The sequence below is a fragment of the Muscardinus avellanarius genome, assembly GCF_963383645.1.
Source record: "Muscardinus avellanarius genome assembly, chromosome: 8".
Lineage (NCBI taxonomy): Eukaryota > Metazoa > Chordata > Mammalia > Rodentia > Gliridae > Muscardinus > Muscardinus avellanarius.
Genome location: NC_137794.1, coordinates 61834223 through 61858875, shown reverse-complemented (window position 1 = coordinate 61858875; position 24653 = coordinate 61834223). Strand labels below are relative to the sequence as shown.

At 43.0% G+C, this 24653-nt stretch overlaps 1 protein-coding gene across 1 annotated transcript in view; it reads left to right on the top strand.

The window, feature by feature from the left end:
• The window catches only part of SCML4 (Scm polycomb group protein like 4), a gene marked incomplete at both ends in the record, with an annotated part of 116771 nt that overhangs the window by 44226 nt on the left and 47892 nt on the right, over nt 1-24653 (top strand). Inside the window, 1 exon segment of the mRNA XM_080700383.1 lies at nt 11222-11436. Coding sequence (XP_080556509.1) covers nt 11222-11436 — 215 coding nt within the window.

The window sequence follows — 24653 nt, the reverse complement described above, 5'->3', positions numbered from 1 at the left end:
AATGATGCCTCAGCTCTTACTTCTTTGGGGGAGTTACCATTAACATTTCTAATCTTTTCTGGTGATAATTGGTCCTTTACCCTCCTTCCCACTCTCCCTCCTTTTTTGTTTTTTTCAACACTGGGGGTTGAACTTCGGGGCAGTCTACCTCTGAGCTACATCCCCGTCCTATTTTTTAAATTTTTTATTCTTTTATTTTTTTTATTGGTGGCATTGTAGTCATATATCTTTTTTTTTTTCTCCCAGTACTGGGGATGGAACTCAGGGGCATTCTATCTCCAAGCTACACCCCAAGCCCTATATTTTATTCTTTATTTTGAAACAGGGTCTCACTGATTTGCAAAGGGCCTCACTAAGTAGCTGAGGCTGGCCACAAACCGTGATCCTCCTGTCTCAGCCTCTCAAATGCTGGGATTACAGGCATGTGCCACCACACCTGGCTTTGCAGTCATACATCTTAATGGGGTCAAGATGATAGAGGCATACATGCACACATCACTTATTTAGTCCTTCCCCAGTTCCTCCCCATTCCTTCCCCATCCCTCCTTCTCATGTTGGGCTTAGTGATTGAATTTGATATGTTTGTGAATGTACATCATGTACATTAGGGAATCTCCCTCTTCTGCTCTCCCATCCCCCTCAGTCAGGTCTTATTTGCTCATCTGTGGTTTCTCCTTTGTTTAGAGTTTCTCCTATGAGCCTTTTTCTATCTGGCTTCCACATATTAAGGAGAACATCTGATTTTTTACTTTTTGTGACTGACTAATCTCACTTAGCATAATGTTCTTCGGTTCCATCCATTTGCCTGCAAATGAGGCAATTTTGTTCTTTATGGCTGAGTAAAATTTCATTGTGTATATATTCCATAGTTTTGTAATCCATTCATCTGTTGATGGACATCTTGGCTGGTTCTATGGTTTTGCAATAATAAATCGTGTGTCTATGAACATAGATACACGTGGATTAGTTTGGTAATTTGGTTTCCATTCTTTTGGGTAGATACCCAGAAGTGGTATTGCTGGGTCATATGGTAAGTTTGTTCCCATTTTCTGAGGATCCTCCACACTGTTTTTCAAAACGGTTGCTCTATTTGCAACCCCACCAACAACGTATTAGAGTTCCCACTTCTCCACATCCTCGCCAGCCTTTGTTGTTGCGTTTTTAATGATTGCCATTCTAGTTGGAGTTAGGTGAAATCTCAGAGTAGTTTTGAGTTGCATCTCTCTCTGATTGCTAATGATTTTAAACATTTTTTCCTTCCTTCCTTCCTTCCTTCCTTCCTTCCTTCCTTCCTTCCTTCCTTCCTTCCTTCCTTCTTTTTGGTGGTACTGGGGTTGGAACCCAGGGGCTTTTCTACCTCCAGTCTACACTCCCAGACCTATTTTATGCTTTATTTGGAAACAGGGTCTCACTAAGTTGCTGGGAGCCTCACTAAGTAGCTGATGGCTTTGAACCTGCGTGATCCTCCTGTCTCAGCCTCCCAAGCACTGGGGTTACAAGCGTGCGCCACCACGCCTGGATTTTTCTTATTTTTTATTTTGAAACAAGATAAGTCATGGAGGGCCTCGCTAAGTAGCTGAAGCTTGCTGCAAACCTGCAATCCTCCTGTCTGAGCCTCCCAAACACTGGGATCACAACTGTTCACTACCACACCTGGCTCTCTCTCTCTCCCTTTCTTTCTTCCCGAATTGTTCATGATCTTTGCTCATTTTTCTGTTGAGGGATCACTTTAATTCAGTGATCTGAGTTCTCTGTATTAGACTTTTGTTGGTCTCATGTAACAGTTTCCTTAGCTTGTCATTTTTACTTTTTCACGATTTTGCTTTTGCCAAGTGTAGTTGCACACAGCTGTGTCATCTAGTTCTGCTTCCTGGGCTTTCTGATCCACTTCGAAAGCCCATCTTTATTCCTGAAAGAATGAAAATAGAGTTAGGGGGTTTAGGAGGGAGGTAACAACACCAACCGGGTTATCAGAGACTACTGCTTTATTTGGACCCTATCCAGCACTCTCCAGGGAGTCAGCCGGCCGTGGGGAAAGGGACCCTGACGGGCCACACATGTGGAGAGTTGCGCATAGTCCTGATCGGCCGGCTGAGTCACGTGAGGATCGGAGGCACCGATGGTTCATAGGCACGCTATTTCTCTCGCTACATCTATAGTCTCATGATCTCAAGTATGTCTCATGGCACCTGTAGTCTCGCAGTATCTCTGCTTCTGACTTCTGGGGTTCTGCCTCCTGTTCCTGCTGCGAGATCACGTGAGGGTGGGGAGGGACCCAACTTATCATCCGGGCCTTTTGGTGATAATGGGCGGAGACTGAATCTTAAGCTACTTCCTGTTGTCAGGGGGCGTCGTAGGGGGGCCCTCTTGGCCAGGAGAGGTCAAGTTCTTCGGAAGTGGGCAGGTGGGAGTATGGCTGCAGCGAGAGTTGGAGGTTACCCGGACAGCCTGGTAATGTGCGTTCAAGGAGACTTAACAGATGAGGAACTATTAAAAGAAAAGGCAAATCATGAGAGCAGGTCCTGGAAAAGGCAGGAGCCCATAACCTATTGGCCCTTGCCTGGAAGGGAAGGAGCCCAGCAGCTGCTGGCCTTTGGAGTCCTTCTAGATATAAGGTAGATTGTAGATGTTTTGGTTGAAGCGGCTTGAGGAGGACTTGATCCCCTGCTAAAGGGCCTTGACTGCCGGGTGTGGAGCTGCTTCTTCAGCCCCAGGCTGGGGAAGACACAGGGGTTTGAGAACCATCCTCAGCCTTTCTTAATTTTTTCGAAAAGCCTCCTGAGTTGGTTCCTTAAGGGAGGTTGGCAGGGGGAATGGAGAAGGTTAGAGTGGGAGGCTGTCCTGGGATAGGATAATGAACGGAGCGGTGAGGAGAGAGCCTGTGGATCAGGATCCCCAGAAAGTGGCGCCTGCAAGCCAGCCAGGTCAGACGCTGGCACCCACATGTCACCACAAAAGAGTGACTGTGCCTGTGAGTCAGCAAAATTGCAGGCTGGCGCAGGCCAAGATGGCGACTGCGTAACGTCATAAGATTGCGACTGTGTAATGTCACAAGACGGCGACCATGATGGCGACTGTGATGTCACCAGGTAGCGGCTATGCGCCGTCACAAAATGGCGGCTGATGGGAAAATGGCAGCTGATGGGGGAGAACATTTGGAGGGATGGCAATGCAGGGGAAAAAAACCCTGGACATAAAGACCAGACCGCTTACAAAAACTGTTAACCATTCTTGAGCCACCATAACCCATTACTCAACTCGTATCAAGGCCAGACAGGTGCTCAGGGCATGAGTCCTCTGCTAGTTTGGAGGTTTGACTTCCCATAATTGGTTCGTGGGTAAAAACGAAGAACAGAAAACAGGCAACCCCATTTTCCTGATCAATTGTTCAGAAACAGGGGTTAAGAGATCGGGAAAGACGTCTCAATCCCTTCTCAAAACCGGAGGATGACCTGGTCATCTGGAGGGTGGCCCCAGTGGACAGGGGAACAGTGGGTCACCAAGCACTTGGATTTCGGGGTCCCACTGGCAGAAAGGAAGGACCCAAGTCTAGAGAGGCAAGAAGCCAAGACCCACTGGCCAAGGGAAGGGGAGGGAGCTTACCAGAGTGAAGTGTTGCCGGTCAGCGCCGGCTGCAGCAGAAGCACTGAGAAGCTGCTGGGGGCGCAGTGGAACCAGGGCACAGGGTGCCTGCGCCTGGTGTGGGCAGCACTGGCCGCTGGCATGGGTGGAATCAAAAGGTGGTGCACAGGCGGTGTGGCTTGCCGGGCCCCCAGCATGGAAACAAAAGGGCTGTCAGGCACATGGCAGAAGCTGAGGCCGGGCCAGGGGCGCACCACCCAGCGAGCCTGGCTCGGGGCGGGCAGAATGGAGTAGTGGCAGTGAGTGGAGCTATGCCGGCAAATCAAGCCTGGCATGGGTGACTGTGGTGGACGCTGAAGCCGGGCCATTAGCCGCCCAATGATCCTGGCTCAGGACAAGTGGAACAGAGCAGCCAGAGGTTCCAGTGGTGATGGAAGCTGAGCCAGAACAGTGGTTGTGGGAGGTCCAAGTGGCGGGTGGAGGTCCTGGCCTGCACAGGTGGTTGGCAGGTGGAGCAGGCCATGGGGCATGCACCTCCCAACGAGTCTGGCTGGGAGCGGGTGGAACTGTCAGCCTGGCAGCCGGTGGGGCCTGCAAGTAGCGGAGGTGGGATCGGAGCCTGCATGCCGTGGTGGTGGTGGCAGCACTGGCGGTGGCGACAGCAGCAGTGGCGGTGGGCTGAGGTGCGCCTGCAAGCCAAGCACCCGTTCGGGACCTCACAGTCGAGCTGCTGGTAGGTGGGAGAGTCCAGGGCTCTAAAAGAAAGGAAAAAAGGGGGAACCCCCAAATCCTCCCGGGGTCGGCATCAGATGAAAGGTTGATAATAGAGTTAGGGAGTTAGGAGGGAGGTAAAAACACCAACCGGGTTTCAGAGAGCGCTGCTTTATTTGGACCCAAGCCTGTACCCTCTGGGGAGTCAACTGGCCAAGGGTTAGGGACTGACAGGCCATGCATGGGGAGAGTTGTGCACAGTCCTGATTGGCCGGCTCAGTCATGTGGTGGATCAGAGGCACCGATGTTTTATATGCATGCAGATTCTCTCACAACATCTGTAGTCTCGCGATCTCAAGTATGTCTCGTGGCACCTGTAGTCGCGCAGTATCTCTGCTTCTGTTTTCAGAGGTTCCGCCTCCTATTCCCACTGGGAGAATACATGGGGGAGGCGAGGGACTTGATTTATCAATTCTAAAAGTAGTAAAATGTAAAATATTGACTTTTGGTGTGTTCCAGACATGTTAATGCTTCTTAAAAAATCTATGTATATTTACATTTTAGATATCACTAGATTTCTTGCTGAAATGTAGCTAAAATTGTGTTTCTTTCTTTTTTTTTTTTTTTTTTTGTGGGTCTGGGGATGGAACTCAGGGGCATTCTACCTCGGAGCTACACCTCCAGCCCTATTCTTTTTATTCTTTATTTTGAAACAGTCTCACTAAGTTGCAAAGGGCCTCACTAAGTAGCTGAGGCTGGGAGACAGCCTCTTTAATATATATTTGAATATTTTCCTTTTCTCTTAGTTTTGAACTTTTCTTTAAACCAAAGATAAAATTTCATTGTCTGTTTTCCACTGTTATGTTCTCCCCCAAAATATCCCATCTGTTTTGTCTTTACTGTGTTCAGAGGTTGGCATCCGTCCTTATTTTCAGTATTTATCTTTTTATTTTTTTCTTTGTCATTCAGGACTTTGTTTTGCAAAGAGTGATTTTGGGGATGCTGTAGGTTTGCCACCATCTTTTCCAAAATGTTTAGCCTGTTAGTGAAAGAACCATGTTATAAGTACTCCCTCCCCCTGCTGGGCATGGTGGCACACATTTGTAATTTCCATATGTTGGAGGCTGAAAGACAGGAGAATCGCAAGTTCATGGCCAGCCTCAGCAACTTGCGAGACCCTCCGCAACTTAATGAGACTCTATTTCAAAAAATAAAGAATAAATAGGCCTGGGGTTATAGCTTGGAGGCGGAATGCCCCCGGGGTTCAATACCCAGTACCACACACAAACAAACCAACAAGACAAAACAAAAAATATCCCCAAACAAAGTCCTTTCCCCAAACTCCTTAAACTTATTCCAAGGACACATTTAAAGACTCTCCAAATAAACTCACTTATTTTTTTATTCAAGTAACCTCATTATTTAAAATTGTTTCTATTTGTGACAAGTGATTGGGGCCATATTTCTCAGTAATAGATGAAACGTGTAATTGTGCAGGGGACCGCGAGGGGTGGCTCATTAGCATGACATCTGCTTATCGGATTCAGATGCTCTAGATGGATGCTTCCTGTGGAAGGCAGGGAGGGAGTGGGAAGCTAAACAAGTCCTAGCTTTTCTTTGTATTGCAGTGAGGACAGTGGGACACCAGGAAAACTCAGTTTAAATGGTAATATTTTTCTAGGACAATTTTTTTTTACCACAATAATTTATTTATTTTTTAAAATATGGAACGCTTCACGAATTTGCGTGTCATCCTTGCGCAGGGGTCATGCTAATCTTCTCTGTATCGTTCCAATTTTAGTATATGTGCTGCCGTTTTTGACATATTGAAAAAAACTTGGAAAAATGAAGTTGATTTTTTTCCCAATGGAGGTGTTTTCTTCCTCAATTCTCCCTCTTCTTACCTACCTTTATATCTCCCCGCTAAACACCCTCTTTTGCTCCTCTGGAGTTTCTCTTTTCTTATCTAAAGTCCCTCTGGGCTGGGCGTGGTGGTGCAGGCTTAGAATCCCGGCATTTGGGAGGCTGAGACAAGAGGATAAATAAATAAAAATAAAGTTCCTCTAGTATCCTGATACTCCTTAGATTTTACCTATTTTACATATGAACTTTCATTTTCTGTGACTGCCTAGTATCACTTAATATTCTTCAGGACCATTCGTTTGATTTTTTTTTTTTTTTTTTTTTTTTTTGCGCGTCTAGGGATGGAACCCAGGGGCATTCTACCTCCGAGCTACACCTCCAGCCCTATTCTTTTTATTCTTTATTTTGAAACAGGGTCTCACTAAGTTGCAAAGGGCCTCACTAAGTAGCTGAGGCTGTCTGCAAACCGCGATCCTCTGGTCTCAGCCTCCCAAATGCTGGGATTTCATTTGATTTTTAAGTAATAAAAATTCAGGTTAGATTTACTTGTATTTGATATTTGATTGGCCTTTACATTTTATTTTCTATTGTCTGATAGGTGCTAGAAATACAATTGATTTTTAGCCAGACTTGGTGGCACACATCTGTACTCCCAGAACTTGGAAGGCTGAGACAGGAGGATCACAAGTTCAAGGCCAGCTTCAGCAACTTAGACCCTCAGCAATTTAGTAAGACCCTGTTTCAAAATAAAAAAGGGTTTGGGGTATAGCTCAGAGGTGGAATGTCCCTGGGTTCAATCTCCAGAATCAAAAACAAACCAAAACAAAAAATGGCAACTAAATTGATTTTTTTGTATGATCCTAGGGATGGAATCCAGGGGCATTCTACCTCTGAGCTATACCCCAGCCCTATTTTTTATTCTTAATTTTGAAGCAGGATCTCACTGAGTTGCAAAGTTGCCTCACTAAGAAGCTGAGGCTGTCTACAAACTGTGATCCTCCTGTCTCAGCCTCTCAAATACTGGGATTACAAGCGTGCGCCACCATGCCCAGCTCCATTAAAAAAAAATTCTTAGGATACTGTGCTGATTGATTTGTTAACCTTCCTTGACCCTTCAAAATCTAGTTTTTAAAAGATTTTTGTGAGCAAGACTCTCAGTTAACAGATCATTGCAACAACTCACGGTGAAGACGCCGCTCTGCCCTTGAGAGGCCGCTCTCCTTCTCACAAGAGAGGGGTCTCTTCATTCTCCTCTCAAGGGTTTTCTCTTGCTGGCTTTGGTCTTGATGTTAATGGATGCACTGCTGACCTCCTTACTAATGGCAAAGTTGAAAGGAAAGAAACATGTCCTACATTAGAAAACAATTCCCGTTTTCTAAGTCTATGTGAAATGGGGGGTTCCTTGAGAAGAAAGCCGGTGTTTCATTAAAGATGAAATGGAGCTTTTTGAGAAGAAACCCGGCGTTTCCTTACCGGATTCTTGTCTGCGGAGAGCGAAGAATGACACCCGCAGACCGCAGGAAGGGGAGTAAAAGGTTTATTGGAAGCAGCAGGGAATAGGGAAAAGTGGCCGAACACCTCGAAGGGCTATCGGGGCTCTGGTGTCCAGCTGCTGCCTTCAGGACAATACTTGAGGGTAGCCCAAGCCAAATGCCTTCAGTTGCAAGCTGCTTTCTCCCAGATTCCACGTGATCTGCCAAAAAGGAAGTGCAGGTCACCCCTAGGGGCCCTGGTCAGCCTTGGTGTCCAGTGGAGGTGTCTGAGTGTAGCCCAGGCCACGTGCCTTCAGTTGCACTTTACCTTCTCTCAAAGCTAACGCGACCTACAAGAGAGAGAGGAGCTCCCCAATGGGGAGGGGTTCCCAGAGTGGGTAAACGTCCTGGTGGCTGGTCTAGGGGTTTATATATGTCTGCATATATAAACCTCTATTGCTTGGAGTTTGGGATTCTGGGAAGCAGCTCTCAGAATTTGCATAGGGTATTTGCATGTCTTTTGAGGGGTAGGAGCAGTATGAGTGTCATTTGCATGTCTTTTGAAGGGTCTCCTTTCAGTAGGAGTGTCAGACTTGCTCCAGTGATGTCTCCTGGGTTTGTTGATTAGTAAACAGATGGTTTTGTGAAGCTGTGGTCGGTCTTATCTCTGAGCCTTGGAAGTTAGTATTCGTAGCCCCTCAGGAAATTAAGGTTTTTTCCTATCTGCCTATTTCCTAGTCTACCTCCTCATATGTAGTTAAATAATGAAGAAGCAGAAACTTGGTGATGATAGGTTAAAATGGGACACGGACCAGCTTTCACACAACAAACATCTGATTGAGTGGATCTGATGGTTCTTCAGTGATTTTGAAAATGAATATGCTGGATATCTATTGGCATTGTGGAGCACAATGTGGAGCACATTGTGGAGACATGAAGCCTAGAAACAGATTAATTTTTTTCTTATATATTAATAAGTTTATATCCATTGATTGTAATTCACTGACTTTAAGATGCCTTTAATTGTATCATGTTGCCTGGCATGGTGGCACAGGCTTGTAATCCTCGCGCTTGGGAGGTGGAGACAGGAGGATCTGGGAGGTGGAGACAGGAGGATCTGGGAGGTGGAGACAGGAGGATCGCGCAGGTTTGAAGCCAGCCTCGCTGGCTTAAGAGACCCTGTTTCCAAATAAAAATGCAAAAATAGGTCTGGGAGTGTAGCCCGGAGGTAGAAGGGTTTCCAGGAACCCCAGTACCACCAATAAATAAATAAACAAACAAATAAATAAATAAATGTATCATGTCATTATTTTATGTAGTACTAAGCAAAAAGAATGAGCCTATGGAATTCTGACATGCTTATAGTACTGTAGGGGGCATCTTGATTTCAGAGGTGTTAATGTGTGAAAAAAATATGTATCTTAGGATCAAAGAGATGGGATATTTTTTCTTTCTGTTCTTTTTTGGTACTGGAGATTGAACTCAGAGGCATTCTATCTCTGATCTACAAATCCAACCCTTTCTTAGGAAGTGTTTTTTTTTTTTTTTTTTTTTTTTTTTGTGGTACTGGGGGTAGAACCCAGGGGGTTTCTACCTCCGGGCTACACTCCAAGAACTAATTTTATATTTTATTAGAAACAGGGTCTCACTAAGTTGCTGAGAGCCTCACTAAGTAGCTGAGGCTGGCTTCGAACCTGTGTGATCCTCCTGTCTCAGCCTCCCAAGGGTCCAGCCCTTTTTAAAAATTTTTATTCTGAAACAGTGTCTCACTAGGTTGATGAGAGTTGCTGAGGCTGTCCTCAAACCTGTGATCTTCCTGTCTGAGCCTCCCAAGTACTAGGATTAAAAGCATGTGCCACCATGCCCGGCTCAGGATTTCTTTCTTTTTCTTCCTTTCTTTCTTTCTTTCTTTCTTTCTTTCTTTCTTTCTTTCTTTCTTTCTTTCTTTCTTTCTTTCTTTCTTTCTTTCCTCTTTTTTTGCGGTACTGGGGATGAAACCCAGGGGCATTCTACCTCCGAGCTACACTAAAACTCACAAAAACAGGGAAAAACGGCCTTCTTACCAGTTTGCTCCCTTTTAGAAACATTTAAAAGTGTATTTAATTAATAAATGCATATTTAAAATTTTTATTTACTATATTTTTAAGAACAATCAGATTATTAATAGACTACTGTTAATATTCAGAGAATGAACAAAGTGGCCCCAAATTTGTAAATTTTGGCCCCAACCTATTTTATATTTCCCTTCCCGGGTACAGCAGTCCAGGCCCTGCTGCGCTGCCTGGGCCGAGTATAAAGACTGCTCCTATATCTTTCCCAGCTCCCCCTGCAGTCTTTTGAGCAAAACCTTTCTCCACTGGATGTTGGCACTGATTCTCAGAAGTGAACTTTATCGCCGAGCACCAGGCCTGTGTGACAGTCTGCAGTTCAGCCTCACTGGTGACATTCCTGACCCTCGCAAGGCAGTGTGACCCCCGTCCATGGCACCTCTCTGTTCTCTGGGTCAGGCTTGACTGGTGTCTCCTCGCTCCTAGGTTTGGGTGATTTTACCTGACACGCTTATGATTCACATTTTTTACGCTATGCTAAGATTATGAAAGCACGTGGGGGACCTGAGCAAGCGCTGTGCGTGCTGAACAGCCACTCACAGTCCCACCATTTTTGCCTTGGCAACATTTTAGCATGTCTCCTTCCACTGTTTTACCATATATATTTTTACATAGTCGGGATGGTTTTTATGCACAATTTGTGTGACGCTTCTTTTACTTATCATTTAGTCAAAGAATGTTGTTAAAGGCTTTTATTTTTTCAGAGACAAAGACAGAGGTTTACTTAGGAAAGTGGGGAATACACATTTAGCTAGGTGATCATCTTCTGTAGCTATATTAACTATATTACCTATTCCCTCGTGGCCTGTTATCTGGGTTGTATCCATTTAACTTTTGCAATTCTAAATCATGTGAAAACGAACATCTCTGTATATAAGCTCTTGTTCACATTATGACTGGATCATTGACATTAATACTGGTGATGTTTTTTCAAGGTAAAAAGAGATCACAACAATTTATAATTTGACCAAAGGAGTAGGAATAAATGTGAGATGATGTCTGTGCTTATTATTATTATTATTATTTATTATTATTAATTATTGTTATTATTTTGGTACTAGGGATGGAACCCAGGGGCATTGCACCTCCAAGCTACACCCCCAGCCCTATTTTTTATTCTTTATTTTTGAAACAGGGTCTCACTGAGGTGCAAAGGACTTCAGTAAGTAGCTGGGGCTGTCGGAGAACCGCGATCCTCCTCTCAGCCTTCCGAATGCGGGGATTATAAGCGTGCGCCACCACATCCAGCTTAGTTGTATTGTTCGTAGTATTGTCCTCTATCCTTGAAATTCGCTCAGGTGCCAGTAAGCCCCCCGGAGCCCAACAGCGCTGTGAGGGCTCCTGGCCGTGTGTGGCCCTGCTATTGGGTTTTCCCCTCCAGTAAGTGGAAGGTGTGGCCCCAATCACAGAACTGGATCCATGCTTGCCTTGCAAACCAAACACTTCTCTGTTTTTGTTTTGCTCTGTGTCTGGACTAATTCTTAGCACCTCTTCTGTCCGTGAGCGTTTTGTCACCTCATACTGTAAGACTGGCACCGGCAGAGATGCAGTCTCAAAGGACTCCAGGCAGAAAGCGAGGCCGACCCCCGCTCCAGCCCTCACCCGGGCAGATGGCAGTGCGGAACCTGTACTCGGCTTCTCCAGGTCCTCTGCCGGCAGTGAAGATCCCAAAGAAGAGAGGGCGGAAACCTGGCTACAAGGTACAGTTCCAGTCTCCTCCAAACTGGTGTTGGTCTGGGGGCCCTGGGCAGAACCCCACTGCAAGGCGCAGGGAAAGCGCGGGAGCTCGGTAGGCCTGAGATGAGGACCGAGTCTCCTCCAGAGGGGTGAGGGACGAGGCCTCCTTGTTACAGCGTGGCACCGGCTGCCTGCTGTCCTGCGCGATTTTACAAGCGAAGAAAGCAAATTACACCAAATGGGGAAGTTAGACCGCGAGCAGATTTTAGGGTCACAGCTAAACACAAGTTATTAAGCCTCGCATCTAAATGAGTGTCTCAGACCTGAGCTTTCCTCTGACTGTTCTCATAGGGTGGCTCTCGAAGCCACTTTCCAGAACGTGCTCATCATTTGCTTTAGTAGAAGCAGATGAGATTCCTGAGACATTTAAATGAATAATGCAGGCGAGGCCATCATCAAAGGATGTGGAAGAGTTTCCCCAAACAGCCTCAGAACGGGGACACATAAGGGAAATTCAGGGTGTTGATCCATCATTTCCCGCTCATAAAAAATGCTGACGTAAAGTTTGACCAAGAAGAGGCATATCAGGCAAAATTAAAATCCTGTTACTCTGTTAAGAATTAACAGTGATTTGGAAAGGTCAAGGAGGCAGAATAAGTTCCTTGCTATAACCGCAAACCCAGAAGCCAGCCCAAATCCTAGGAACAGCTCCTTCTCCAAGGCGTATTTTTTTTTTTTTTTTGAAGGGGCAACTAGAGAAGAAAGAATATTAAGCTTGTTCTCTGCAAGCCTTTCGGGCATTAGAAAATGAGTTTCAGAAGTTTCCCTCCATTTATTTTTCTCGAAATGAAGGTTTATGTTTCCATCTTGAGACCTGAATACTGAAACCAAAATGCAAATTGGCAATTAACTCTCATATATTTAGGAAAATGTATGGAAATTATTTCAGGTCAGCAGAAAGAGCGTCTGGAAGAGCTGGTAATGAATTCAACCTCTGTCCCTTTGCTTCTCCCCAGTTCTTCCAACTACTGGAAAGTAAAAACAGTAGGTAGAGGAAGCTTGGTTACTTGTTATTTTGGAGTCATTAAATTTCAGCTAAATTTAAAAAAAAAAAGGCAGCTTTTACTCATGGGGTAAAGTCTTCTGCGATTGGTTGTGTTTCCTTTCTTTCTTTCTCTCTCTCTTTCTTTCTTTCTTTCTTTCTTTCTTTCTTTCTTTCTTTCTTTCTTTCTCTTTTTGTGATTCTGGGGATGGAACCTAGGGGCTTTCTGCCTCTGGGCTACACTTCCAGACCTATTTTAGTTTATTTGGAAACAGGGTCTCACTAAGTTGCTGAGAGCCTCACTAAGTAGCTGAGGCTGGCTTTGAACCTGCGTGATCCTCCTGTCTCAGTCTCCCAAGTACTGGGATTACAAGTGTGTGCCACCACACCTGGCTCTGGTTGTGTTTCTAACAAAGGGAACCTTCTTTGCTCACGGCACACCAATAGTAGAATAGTGTCTCCAAAGCTGGCCCAGGGCAGGTGCTGCCACTCAGGTACCTATGCCATTGCTGGCATCTGGGAATTGCATCTGGAGGGTGGGTGCAGGGCAGCCCTTCTGTTTATAGAGCCAGGGACCAAGTCCAGGCTCTTAAAAAAAAAAAAAAAGTACTGAAAACTTCTCTCTTCTATTTGGCCTTCTTCCTGCTCCCCTGGGGGCTGTGACCCAAGAATGAAAATTACCAACAGACACAGCATTGCTGAAGCCAGGAAGAATGGAAATTCACTCCACGGAATGGACCTGATTTTGCAATTTTCCTTTTCTCCTAAAAGGGGCAGTTTTTAGTGTGCCTTACACTGAGAGACACCCCAGATCAAGATGAACGTGTTTGGGTTGGATGGTCGACGATACGGCCTCTGCACAAAGAAAGCTGGTCGGTTTTCATTGCCTCGCAGAATTTCTCTTCTGGGAATGAGAAGGCACAGCTCTTTTTTGAGTCTACTTCCCATAGATTTAGGAAGATGTATGGAAATTTTTTCAGGCCAAGAGTTCTCAGGCACAAGCCATGAGTTTGGTGTTCTAGAAGAATTACTCCAAACCAGGTGCCAGGCTGCGTGCTCTTCCCACCCATCAACAATGACACGAGCCAAAAGGCCATGTGCAAGTCTTCATCAAGCTAAAATGATTCCACTTAAAGGATTATCTTTTATGCAGAAATATGTCTGCCTTCTATTATTTTGGTAGTAAAATGGTTGTTTGTTTTATTAAATGTTATATGTGGAGAGGATTTGGTAAAAAAATATTCTTGGTTGGCAAAAGAAAGTTAGTAGCCTATTACATCTTCCTAGCTTTACTTTAACAATCCCCTAGACCCTGACACCCCAAGTTACCATTAATGAAAAGACTTTAATTATGGAGAAGACAGGAAGAAAATTGTAGTCTCACTCCATTTACCAAATGGCCACTCATCTGGCAATTTTAACTATCTGGGACACAGTTGGGGAGCCAGAAGTTTTTTGTTTTTGTTTTTTTTTTTAAGTCCTGACCAAGCAAAATGTTACGGATTGGGAGAATATGGTTGTGGGGAAACTGTTCCCTGGGAACCCCTGCTAGGGTCCTGGACACACTTACCCCCAACCCATAACAAAACCCAAAACAACCAAAAACAGAAAAAGAGCGTGGATTCTTGTCCTAAGCTAAGAATAAATATGCATAGCTTGGACAGTTACTGAAGATTTAAAGACATTTATTAAAAGATAGAAATACAGAGATAGTTACGGCCCAGGGGGGCATTTCGAATGAAAATACCAAAGAACTCCAGTTTACTGAGTGCTTTTATCCTGCCCAAGTCCAAGGCAGGTCCTTTGATCTATAGATATTAGCCTATCTCTAGCTCAGTCTCTAGCCAGATTTGCCCCAGAAGGGGGGGCTGTCCTGCCTCTAAACACAGCCCTCTACACCTCTTGTTCCATCCCCCAAGATTTGTGAAATTGTTTCTCCAGGATCTGGGATTTCCTCCCATCCCTGGCTCCAGCTTTCTTTCCTTCTCCTTAGAAATGTAAATTACAAGTCCCTCCTTTCTGCTAGCCCTGGCCTTCTTAGTATAAAGGATATATTTTTAAAAATTGGAAATCTTTCCCAATACTGATACATTAATACATTTTAAAACCTCTTCCCAATACTAGTACACAAAATAAGATCTTATTTGGTCTGGGTAAGATAGATTTTGTATTTTATTACTAATAAAATACCTCCAAGCTCTTCACCAGAGTCTGTTTATCTTTACTGTAAACACATTTCTTATAAGCTCAATTCTAGCCATTCTATTTGAAGGGAAAGATACCATGGCATAGACGAATGAAGAAACAGCTAGACGCTGAAATGATAACAACTACTGCTATGACATGATACTACACCAACAATATAGAACAATAAAATCATTATATGAGAAAATATAATTTCTTATATGGATAGTACTGTTACAGAGATACTGATATTAATCATATTTTCATAATAATGTCGTGTGATTTTGAGTCTTTGGCAGGCTCTTGTCCAAGAGATCCTGAGGATGCCTCATTGTGTCAACTGCATCTCAGGACTGTGCTGGTTGACATTTGTCACCTCTTGTCATGCTGCTCTGTCAATCACCTCTGTGCCCCTATACACGGGGGACCTCCCCCTGGCCCAAGAATTGACACAAGCTTCTCCCTTCAAGACCCAGGCACAGTTCACGGTAGTGACCTTTAGCTGCTTCCGAGGCTTGAGGATAACATGAGGGAACTGCAGGCAGAACAGGAAGAGTTAAGCCCGCAGTTATGTCCTCCTGAGGTCACAGGTCAGGCCCCCTCCCCAGGTCCATCTGGCCTTCCCTGTCTTGGCCTCAGGCCTGCAGCCATATTGCTGGGGTAGCTCACCCTGGTGAGAGAATCACATTTTATGGCCTTAACGCCCTCTGGTCAGCCCTGACAAAGGAAGCAAAAACCTCTCAACACCATGTTTTCTTTAAAAAGCCTTGCTCCGCCATGAAAACAGCCTTCTTCATTTTTTAATAGAACATGTTCCTCTTAGCTTGCAGCATCCAGACCCTGAAAACTCATTTTTACTATTAACGAAAAGATTTTAATTGTGGAGAAGGCAGCAAGAAAATTGTAGAGGTATTAGCTCAGATCCTTAGATTAGAGATACTCCAGTAAAAATTTCCTTAAATTTCATGACTAAAAGCACCACTAAGGCCTTTTTAAAGACTCAGAGAGGGGCTGCACCGAGGACAAACCCTAGCTTTCATTCTGCAGGTGCGGCTGATTCTCATGCCTCCAGTGAGTGGGATTTTCACCTTGTTGGTCAATAGTTTTTGAAAACAAAAATTAATTTAGCCTTTTGTATTATTTACAATGTAAGACTACAGACATAATACTCCGTGTGTGTGTGTGTGTGTGTGTGTTTTACTGGGTATTGAACTCAGGAGCATTCTACCTCTGAACTACACCCTTAGCCCCATTTTGTGTTTTATTTTGAAACAAAGTTTGCTAAATTGCTGAGAGCCTCACTGACTTGCTGAGGTTGGCATCAAACCTGTGATCCTCCTGTTTCAGCCTCCCAAGTGCTGAGATTACAGGTGTGCCAGGCTAGAATGACACACTTTTTTTGTGTGTGGTACTGGGAATGGAACCCAGGGGCATTTTTCCTCCGAGCTACACCCCCAGCCCTAATTTTTAGTCTCTCTCTCTTTTTTTTTTTTTTTTTTTGGTGGTACTGGGGTTCCTGGAAGCCCTTCTACCTCCGGGCTACACTCCCAGACCTATTTTTGCATTTTTATTTGGAAACAGGGTCTCCTAAGCCAGCGCGCGCGGCTGGCTTCGAACCTGCGCGATACTCCTATCTCTGCCTCCCAAGCGCGGGGATTACAAGCGTGCGCCACCACGCCCGGCTAGTCTCTTTATTTTTGAAGCAGGGTCTCACTGAGTTGCGAAGTGCTTCGCTAAGTAGGGGAGGCTGTCCGTGAAACGTGATCCTCTGGTCTCTACCTCCCAAATGCTGGGATTACAAGAGTGCACCACCATGCCTGGCCCTGGAATGACACACTTTTAATCAGCATTTTAAACATTTTATCCATCACTTTCTTAAGTCTATAAATCAACACAATAATAAATCCAGTCCTAATCGATAGCATTTGCCATATTCAGAGGTGAAAATATTCTCTATGTAGCTAGTTTTGAGCCACCAACTGTGGAGTGCCCCTACATGGAGTTGGGAAAAGCATGCCTTTAACAGTACAGTTGCAAAGCACATTACTTAGAAAGTGATGAGTTTTGAGTATTTATCACCTTTTTTGTTTTTTGGTGGCACTGGGGTTCCTGGAAGCCCTTCTACCTCCGGGCTACACTCCCAGACCTATTTTTACATTTTTATTTGGAAACAGGGTCTCCTAAACCAGCACACACGGCTGGCTTCGAACCTGCGTGATCCTCCTGTCTCTGCCTCCCAAGCGTGGGGATTACAAGCGTGTGCCACCACGCCCGGCTCACCATTGTTTTTAATATGCTTTGTTTCATTATAGGTATACACACATTAATTTTAATAATAATAGTGTTTAATGATCAACTTGCAAAATTCTTGGAACTTTAACAAACATAAGGCAGCCCCCACGCCCCACTGCTTTGAGTTCTACTATGAGCAGAGTGTCTGTAACGGTATGTTCGCTGTCCCCTTGTCAACAGGGCTGATGGTTTTGATCCCACGGCTGCTGATGCTCAGAGCTTGGCATCCTCACCAGCTTCTGTAAGAAACTCAAGCAGACCAAGCAGTTCTTGAAATATGTGGTCTCGCCGGGCGTGGTGGCGCACGCTTGTAATCCCCGCGCTTGGGAGGTGGAGACAGGAGGATCGCGCAGGTTCGAAGCCAGCCACACTGGCTTAAGAGACCCTGTTTCAAAATAAATATTAAAAAATGGGTCTGGGAGTGTAGCCCGGAGGTAGAAGGGTTTCCAGGAATCCCAGTACCACCAAAAGAAAAAAGAAAAAGAAAAAAAAAATATGTGGTCTCAACTGAAGACAGTTGGGGTCACAGATCAGGGTGGACAGCATTTCATTAAATGATTCCCATGGATACGATACATCTTTTTTTTGGGGTTCCACCACCACTCTTGGTACTTGGGGTGTAGCTTCACAGTCTACTCTCTTGGCTTCCCAAACCAGGCAGAGCAGCAGTCCACTCCAACCCCTCACTAGTTTCAGAATCTCTCTGGATCTAGAGGAGAATCTCAACCCAACATAGAGCTGGTGGAAGAAATCTCCAGCATTCTCATTTGCATATCGGAAAAGCACAGTTCTCTCCCACCTCTAAGCACTCCCCTCTGACTTCATCATGATGCCCACTCTATATTGTATTTGAATAATTTTGTTTTCCTAGGGAAGTTTTGGTTTAGAGATTTTTTAAAATTAGGACACCATTGTCTCAAGAACAAAGCATAGTGATCCTTCATCTCTCGGATTTAATTTTAATTTCTCTCCCATGTGCAGAGAGAAATGGTGTGGGTGTACCCAGTTGTGGGCTGACTCCTAGGAATGGAATTAGGTCATTGGCCACAACCTTCTTGTTATTGGAACCAATTTCCATTTCTACCAGGCAGGTTTTTAGACTAAAGTCTGAGGCTAACTGTGGTGAATTATACAATTTCCCTTAACTCTACTGAAACATCTCTTCAGCATCCTGAGGGAGTTTTGTCTGAAGAAAAAATATGAGTCTAAAGGGGAAATATGTCCCCACTGAAAGCAGTGGGCAGGGATAAACACACATTGAGTTATACTTTCTAAAATAAGGGTGAGCGATGTATTGGTCAATACATCTGTCAAAACAAAACAGCATAGATTGGCTTGCTTAAATGCAGAAATTAACTTTACAGTTTAAAGTCCAAGACCAAGGACCTACCAAGTTCAGGGCTAGTAAAGGCTTCCTTGCTAATGGCCACATCTTTATTGTGTCTTCTCATGGTAGAGCATGAAAAAGCTCTGGTCCTCCCTCCTCCTCCTCCTCCCCTTCCTCTTCCCCCTCCTCTTCCTCCTCCTCCCCTTCTTCTTCCTCTTCCTTCTCTTCTTCTCCTTCCTTTCTTCTCCTTCCTTCCTTCCTTCCTTCCTTCCTTCCTTCCTTCCTTCTTCTTTCTTCTCCTTTGTACTGGGAATAGAGCTTGGAGGCATTCTATCTCCAAGCTACACCACCAGCTTTTTTATTTTTTGATTTTGAAACAGGGTCTTGTTAGGTTGCTGAGAGTCTTGTCACATTACTGAGGCTGTCCTTGAACCTGTGATCCTCCTGTCTTAGCCTCCAAGCACTGGGATTGCAGGTGTCCTCTGAAGGGGACAAAGTTTGACCACACCAGAGACCGCCTTGTAGCCAAGAGATTTATTGGAGTGGCCGGCACAAAAGGAAGAAACAATGAGAAAGAGAGAGAGAAAGGAAGAAAAGAGAGAGAAGCAGAGAGAGGAAGAAACAGAGGGAAGTGGAGAGCAGCAGAGAGAAAGAAAGAAGGGCAACAAAGAGAGTGCGGGCCAGGGTAGAGTTATAAACCAGTTTAGGGTTGCGTGTTGGGGGCTAATAGGCTAGGAGAAGTGCCTCTTGAACTAATTGGCTGGGGTCCCTCTTGGGTCCTCTTGTGTGGCCAGGTGATTGGGCTGGGGTTCAGGGGGAATGCCCTTTTCACTGACTGGCCAAGGTGAACCAGGAGAGAGCAAGTCCTCCTGGTAATTGACCAGGTCCAGCTGGAGGGGGGATGGTGACATCTGGTTAGACCAGGGCCTCTCAGGAAATGAACGCTTAGCTCATGGTGCAGGGGGTTCTGAAATAGAGACTTAATTCATCTCCACCACATTTGGCTCTTCCTTTTTAAATTTAAAATTTTAAATTTATTCTTAAATATACTTTTATTAGTGCATTGTATTACATTACGAAGTCCCTACTCTAATAGCCTCATCTAAACCTAGTTGCTTGCCAAAGGCCCCATTTCTTCTTTCTTTCTTTCTTTCTTTCTTTCTTTCTTTCTTTCTTTCTTTCTTTCTACTGGAAGTTAGGCACTCTTTTTTGTTGTATTAATGGGGCTTTCTCTAGGAATTATAGCATGCTTACTTATTAGAATCTTTTAAAGGTGACTATACTTTTTTTTAGATAACACAAGACATTTAAGACACTTTTACTTTATTTTTACTTCCTATATATGATTGTAACACATTTAACTTGTTTTAGGTTCTTTAAGATAGAATTATTATTGCTTTATACAGTCATTTTCACTTAAAGTCAACTTATTATTACTTTGAAATATTTTTCATTCAGTTTTACATATCATATTTTCTATCTATCTAGGATGACTCACCTTCCGCCTAAAGTACAGTGCATCTTTTTAGAGTTTCTTTAATACAGATCCTCTAGTGATAAACTCTTTAGGGTTTACTTACACGAAAGTATCTTTATTTCATATTTATTTTTGAAAAAAATTTCTGGGTGTAGAATTCTAGGTTGTCTATTATTTCCCTGCAACACATTGAAAATATTATCTCATAAGTGTTCTGGGGTCCATTGTTGTAGAGAACTCAGCAGCTTATGTGGCTTACTCAGGTGTCCTTTGGACGGTGATTTGTATGGTCTAAGCACTTTTCCTTAGGTGTTAGGAAATTTCACTCCGTTGTGTCTATATGTGGATTTCGTTTTTATTCATCAAATTTAGGATTATTGGGCTCCCTGAATCTGTAGATTGAAATCTCTCACAGCTCTGAAAAAGTCTCAGCCATTATCTCTTCAAATATAGTCCTTGTTTCATTCTGTAGTGTATCTTTGTCTTCTGAAATGCTAATGTTAAAATTTTTTATATTTTCCATGTGCTTTTTTCTGTAGTGTTCATATACTTTTCTATAGTGTTTCTTCTGTAGTGTTCAATACTCTTTTCTGTAGTGTTCATATACTTATCTCTAAGCTGCTAGGAGGATAGTTTCTTCTGATGTGTCTTTCAACTCACTAATTCTCTATTTAGCTATATTTTCTATGTTTTAAAATCTGTTCATTTAGTGTTTAACTTCTGTCATTTTATTTTTATGAAAATTAAATCATCATAGATTATTTTCAAACTTGTCCTTTCTATCTCTAATAGATAGTACCATAATCATTTTATAACCTAAGTCCAATAACTTAAATATCTTAAGTATTTATGAGGTTTATTGTTTTTATTTCTCTCTCTCTCTCTCTTTTTTTTTTTTTGTTCATTGTTTCTCCTTTTGCTCGGATATTTGGGACGATGATGTTCATTGACTAAAAAATTATTGTTGTGATTTCTTTAAGATCAATTTCCCAGAGCAATTCCCGAGCCCCAGATTTCATTTGTGTTTGGGTATGGTTATTCTTCTGTGCTTTATTTTTTTATAGAGTTTATCCATTATTTGTAGTTTCTTTCAAATGATCCTTATAACCTGGTTTTTTAGTCAACATCTTCACTACTGTGACTCAAGGCCTGATATACAAACTTAAAGGAAGAAGCATTTTATTTGCTCACAGTTCTAGAGATTTCAGTCAATGTAAGATTGAATTCCAAGCAGGAGCTGAGGCTGTAGTTCCTCAAAGGATAATGGTAGAGAGGAGAGAGAAGAGAGAAGAGAGAAGAGAGAGAGAGAGAGAGAGAGAGAGAGAGAGAGAGAGAGAGAGAGAGAGAGAGAGAGAGAGGTTTAATGGTGGCAGAGGAGAAAGGAACAGAAAGCTGCAGCTTGAGAAAATGCTGTTCCCAGTCATGCCTCCAGGGACTCTTCCCCAGCAGCCAAGTCTCTCCTTGGAATATGGTTGTCTTGTCTAACACATGAGCTCTAGGGGACATTTTCTATGTTGCCAGAAACAACTTCAAATAAATTTAGGGTGTTTCATTCCTTTCAGTCAGCATTCAATATATGGCATGGACTCAGATTCATTAATGTTTTCAGAAGTAGTCTACTGCAAGGTATATACACAACATTATGAACTGGGAGACAAGTTAGTTACCAACAACTCTAATCCATGTGATGGCTTAGAAAGATGAAGTTCAGAGGCATTGAATGACTTGCTCAGAGTCTAATGTGGATTTGAAACAGAACTGAGGATAGAACACCAGCCTCTGTCTCTCGGTCTCTCTTCTAGCCACTCTCCCAAGTGCAGGGGTGAAGAGCATGTGCATTTCTCACATGAGGGGATGCGGATGACCTCTGCACGTCCTCTTCCAGAGGTTCCATGCAGAAAATTTCCTGTGTATTCTGAAGTTTTACTGCTTGCGTATTAGAGGAGGCCTGTTTTGAAACTTACAGACAAAATAGTATGATAGCTCTCCCAATATTAATTAAAGCAACAATAAGCAAATACATGATGTTTTAAAAACAGCATAAAAATTACTATCAAAGCAAAGATTTTGTGAATGAATTTAGAAGTCATCCTAGATTTTGCACTTTCTCTTAGCTCATCACCTCAATTCTATCTTCAAAGTACACCCTGAACCCAACTAGTTCTTCCCATTTCCCTATTTCCACCCCAGGTCAACCATCAACCACCAGTGTCTTCCCTGAACCAGTCAATAACCTCCTTATTAGGGTTCTCTTTCATTTCACCTTCTGCTTCCTCATTCATTCATTTTAGAGTGGATATATTAATCTTTATAAAATAAAATCTGAGCCAGCATAGTGGTTCACACTTGTAATCTCAGTGATTGGGAGGCTGAGAAAGTAGGATCAGAGGTTCATGTCCAGCTTCAGCTACTTAGTGAGGCTCTCTGCAACTTAGTGAGACCCTGTTACAAAATAAACAATAAAAATAGGGCTGGGGGTGTATTTTGGGTATAGAATGCCCCTGGGTTCAATCCCTAGTACTGCAAAAACATTTTTTTTGGATTTGTATTCCTGTATAAAACTCTTTGATTGCTTCCATAATTTTTAAAATAGAATTCAAACAGTTTTATTTCTATGGTATGTGTTTTCTAGGGCAGTATAACAAAGTACCACAAACTGGTGATATCCAAACAATAGTTCTAGATGGAGGTGGAAGTCTGAAATAAAGGTGTTGATGGACTGTGCTCTCTCTGGAGGCTTCAGGGACAACCTTTCCTTCCCCTTTTCCTAGCTTCTGGTGTTTACCAACAATCCCTGATACCCCTTGGCTGTATACATCATTCCGGTCTATGCTTCCTTTCTCATATGCCATTCTTTCTACATCAAATTTCCCTCTTTTTATAAGGATTCCAGTCACTAAATGAAGGCTCCTCCTAATCTGGTGTGCCTCCTTTTAACTTGATTGCTTCTGCAAAAGCTCTATTTGCAAATAAATTAGCATTCTCAGGTACTGTGGGTTAAGACTAGACTCTATGTCTTTTTAGGGGGACAAAACTCAATCTGCTGCACCGACTTAGAAAGCCCTTAGAGTGTCACCCTGGCCACCTCGCTGACCTCATCTTGCAGCATTCTGCCTCTTGACCCTGGTTCCTTAGAGCCACCTGGGATTCCTGGTCCCTTGGAGAAGCCAAGCTTGAAATTATTTATTTAGAGTGTCTGCCTAGAAAGTTCTTTTTCTCCTCTCACAAAGGCTACCTCTTGCCACTCAGATTTCAACTTAAATGTCACCCTGGACATATGGACCTCTTTCTTTTATTATCACATCATAATATTTTATTTCTCAGCATAGTACTTCACACAATCTGATTTTTTTTTTTTTTACTGGGGATTGAACCCAGGGGCATTCTACCTCTCAGATATACCCTTCCCAGCCCTATTTATTTTTTATTTTGAAGCAGGGTCTTGCTAAGTTGCTGAAGGTTTCACTAAGTCATTGGGGCTGGCCTCAGATCTGTGGTCCTTCTGTCTCAGCCTCCCAAGTATTGGCATTACAGGAGTATGTTACTAGCCACAATATGATTTTTAATTTTATGTTTCTCATTTGTCTCCTCCTCTTACAATATTAACTTGTGGAGGACAAACATGTTATCTCTCCCACACACAGCAGAATCCACAGCACCTTGAACAATTCCTAGCACACAGTAGGTGCTCAACAGGCATTTGTTTGATAAATACTACCTGGTTGATTAAATGAGTGATTTTTTTCCCTTTCTATAATGTAATTTCCCCCTCTTCTCCCACTTTCTCACTGTACACTTTAGAAGGAAGTCGCTATGCCCTGCCCATACTTAAATAATGGGGAGTTATGCTTGCCTACTTGATAGTGGAGTATCTACCTAAACTACTTAGAATTTTTATGCAAGAGAAATTTGTCTGTTCTTTCCCATTCATTTACTTGATCATTTATTTATAGAAGCATGAACTCATAGATATTATGACATAATTTAAGTTATAATAAGTTGCTACATTATATAATTATTGCTCATATTATTCTAGATTTGGTTATTGGACCTCTGCCCCTGTAGACTACTTCCATAATTTGTATTTTTCTTTAGTATTTTACTTTATTATTTTTATTATTTACTTTAGTATTTTATTACTTTATTTTTATCTTTAGTATTTTATTTTAGTATTTTGTTACTTTCTGGCACTGAAAGATGCTCTAGAATCATCTTCTATATTCCCTGTGTTATTCCTAGAATCATCCATTTCTTCTAGAAGCCCTGGCTCCTTTTATTGAACAATGATGTTAGAAACCAATACATGAGCCTTTTATTTTGTCCATGTAAAAAGACCAAACAAAATCAACAAGCAAATTAAAAAAAAATTCAAGGCAGGAGCAATAAATACAAATGCTCCTCTAGAGAATAGGTTGAAAAAATTGGGGCAGATGACTTGTGGTGACACACTGGGCCCACCTCATAGAAGGGGATGCTCGTAGCAGTTGACTTATATATGTTCTCCGTTATTTCTGGCCTTTCCTAAAATTATGAGTGACTCTTTCCTATATTAGGCCATTTTTAATTTTTATAATAAGCTATATGACTAAAATTTCTGAGTGCCAATAAAGGGGTATTTCTTTTTTTAAAATTTTTTATTGGTGCATTGTAGTCATACATCTTAATAGGGTACAAGATGGTGGAGGCATGCACACATCACTCATTTAGCCCTTCCCCACTTCCCACCCCATTCCCTCTCTCCTCCCTCCTTCTCATGTTTGTCTTGATGATTGACTTTGACATGTTTGTGAATGTTCATCATGTACATTAGGGAATTTCTCTCTTCCTCCTCCCATCCCCCTCAGTTAGGTCATCTTTGCTCATCTAGAGTTTCTCTTTCTTTGGCTAGAGTCCTCCTATGACCCTCTTTCTCCCTAGC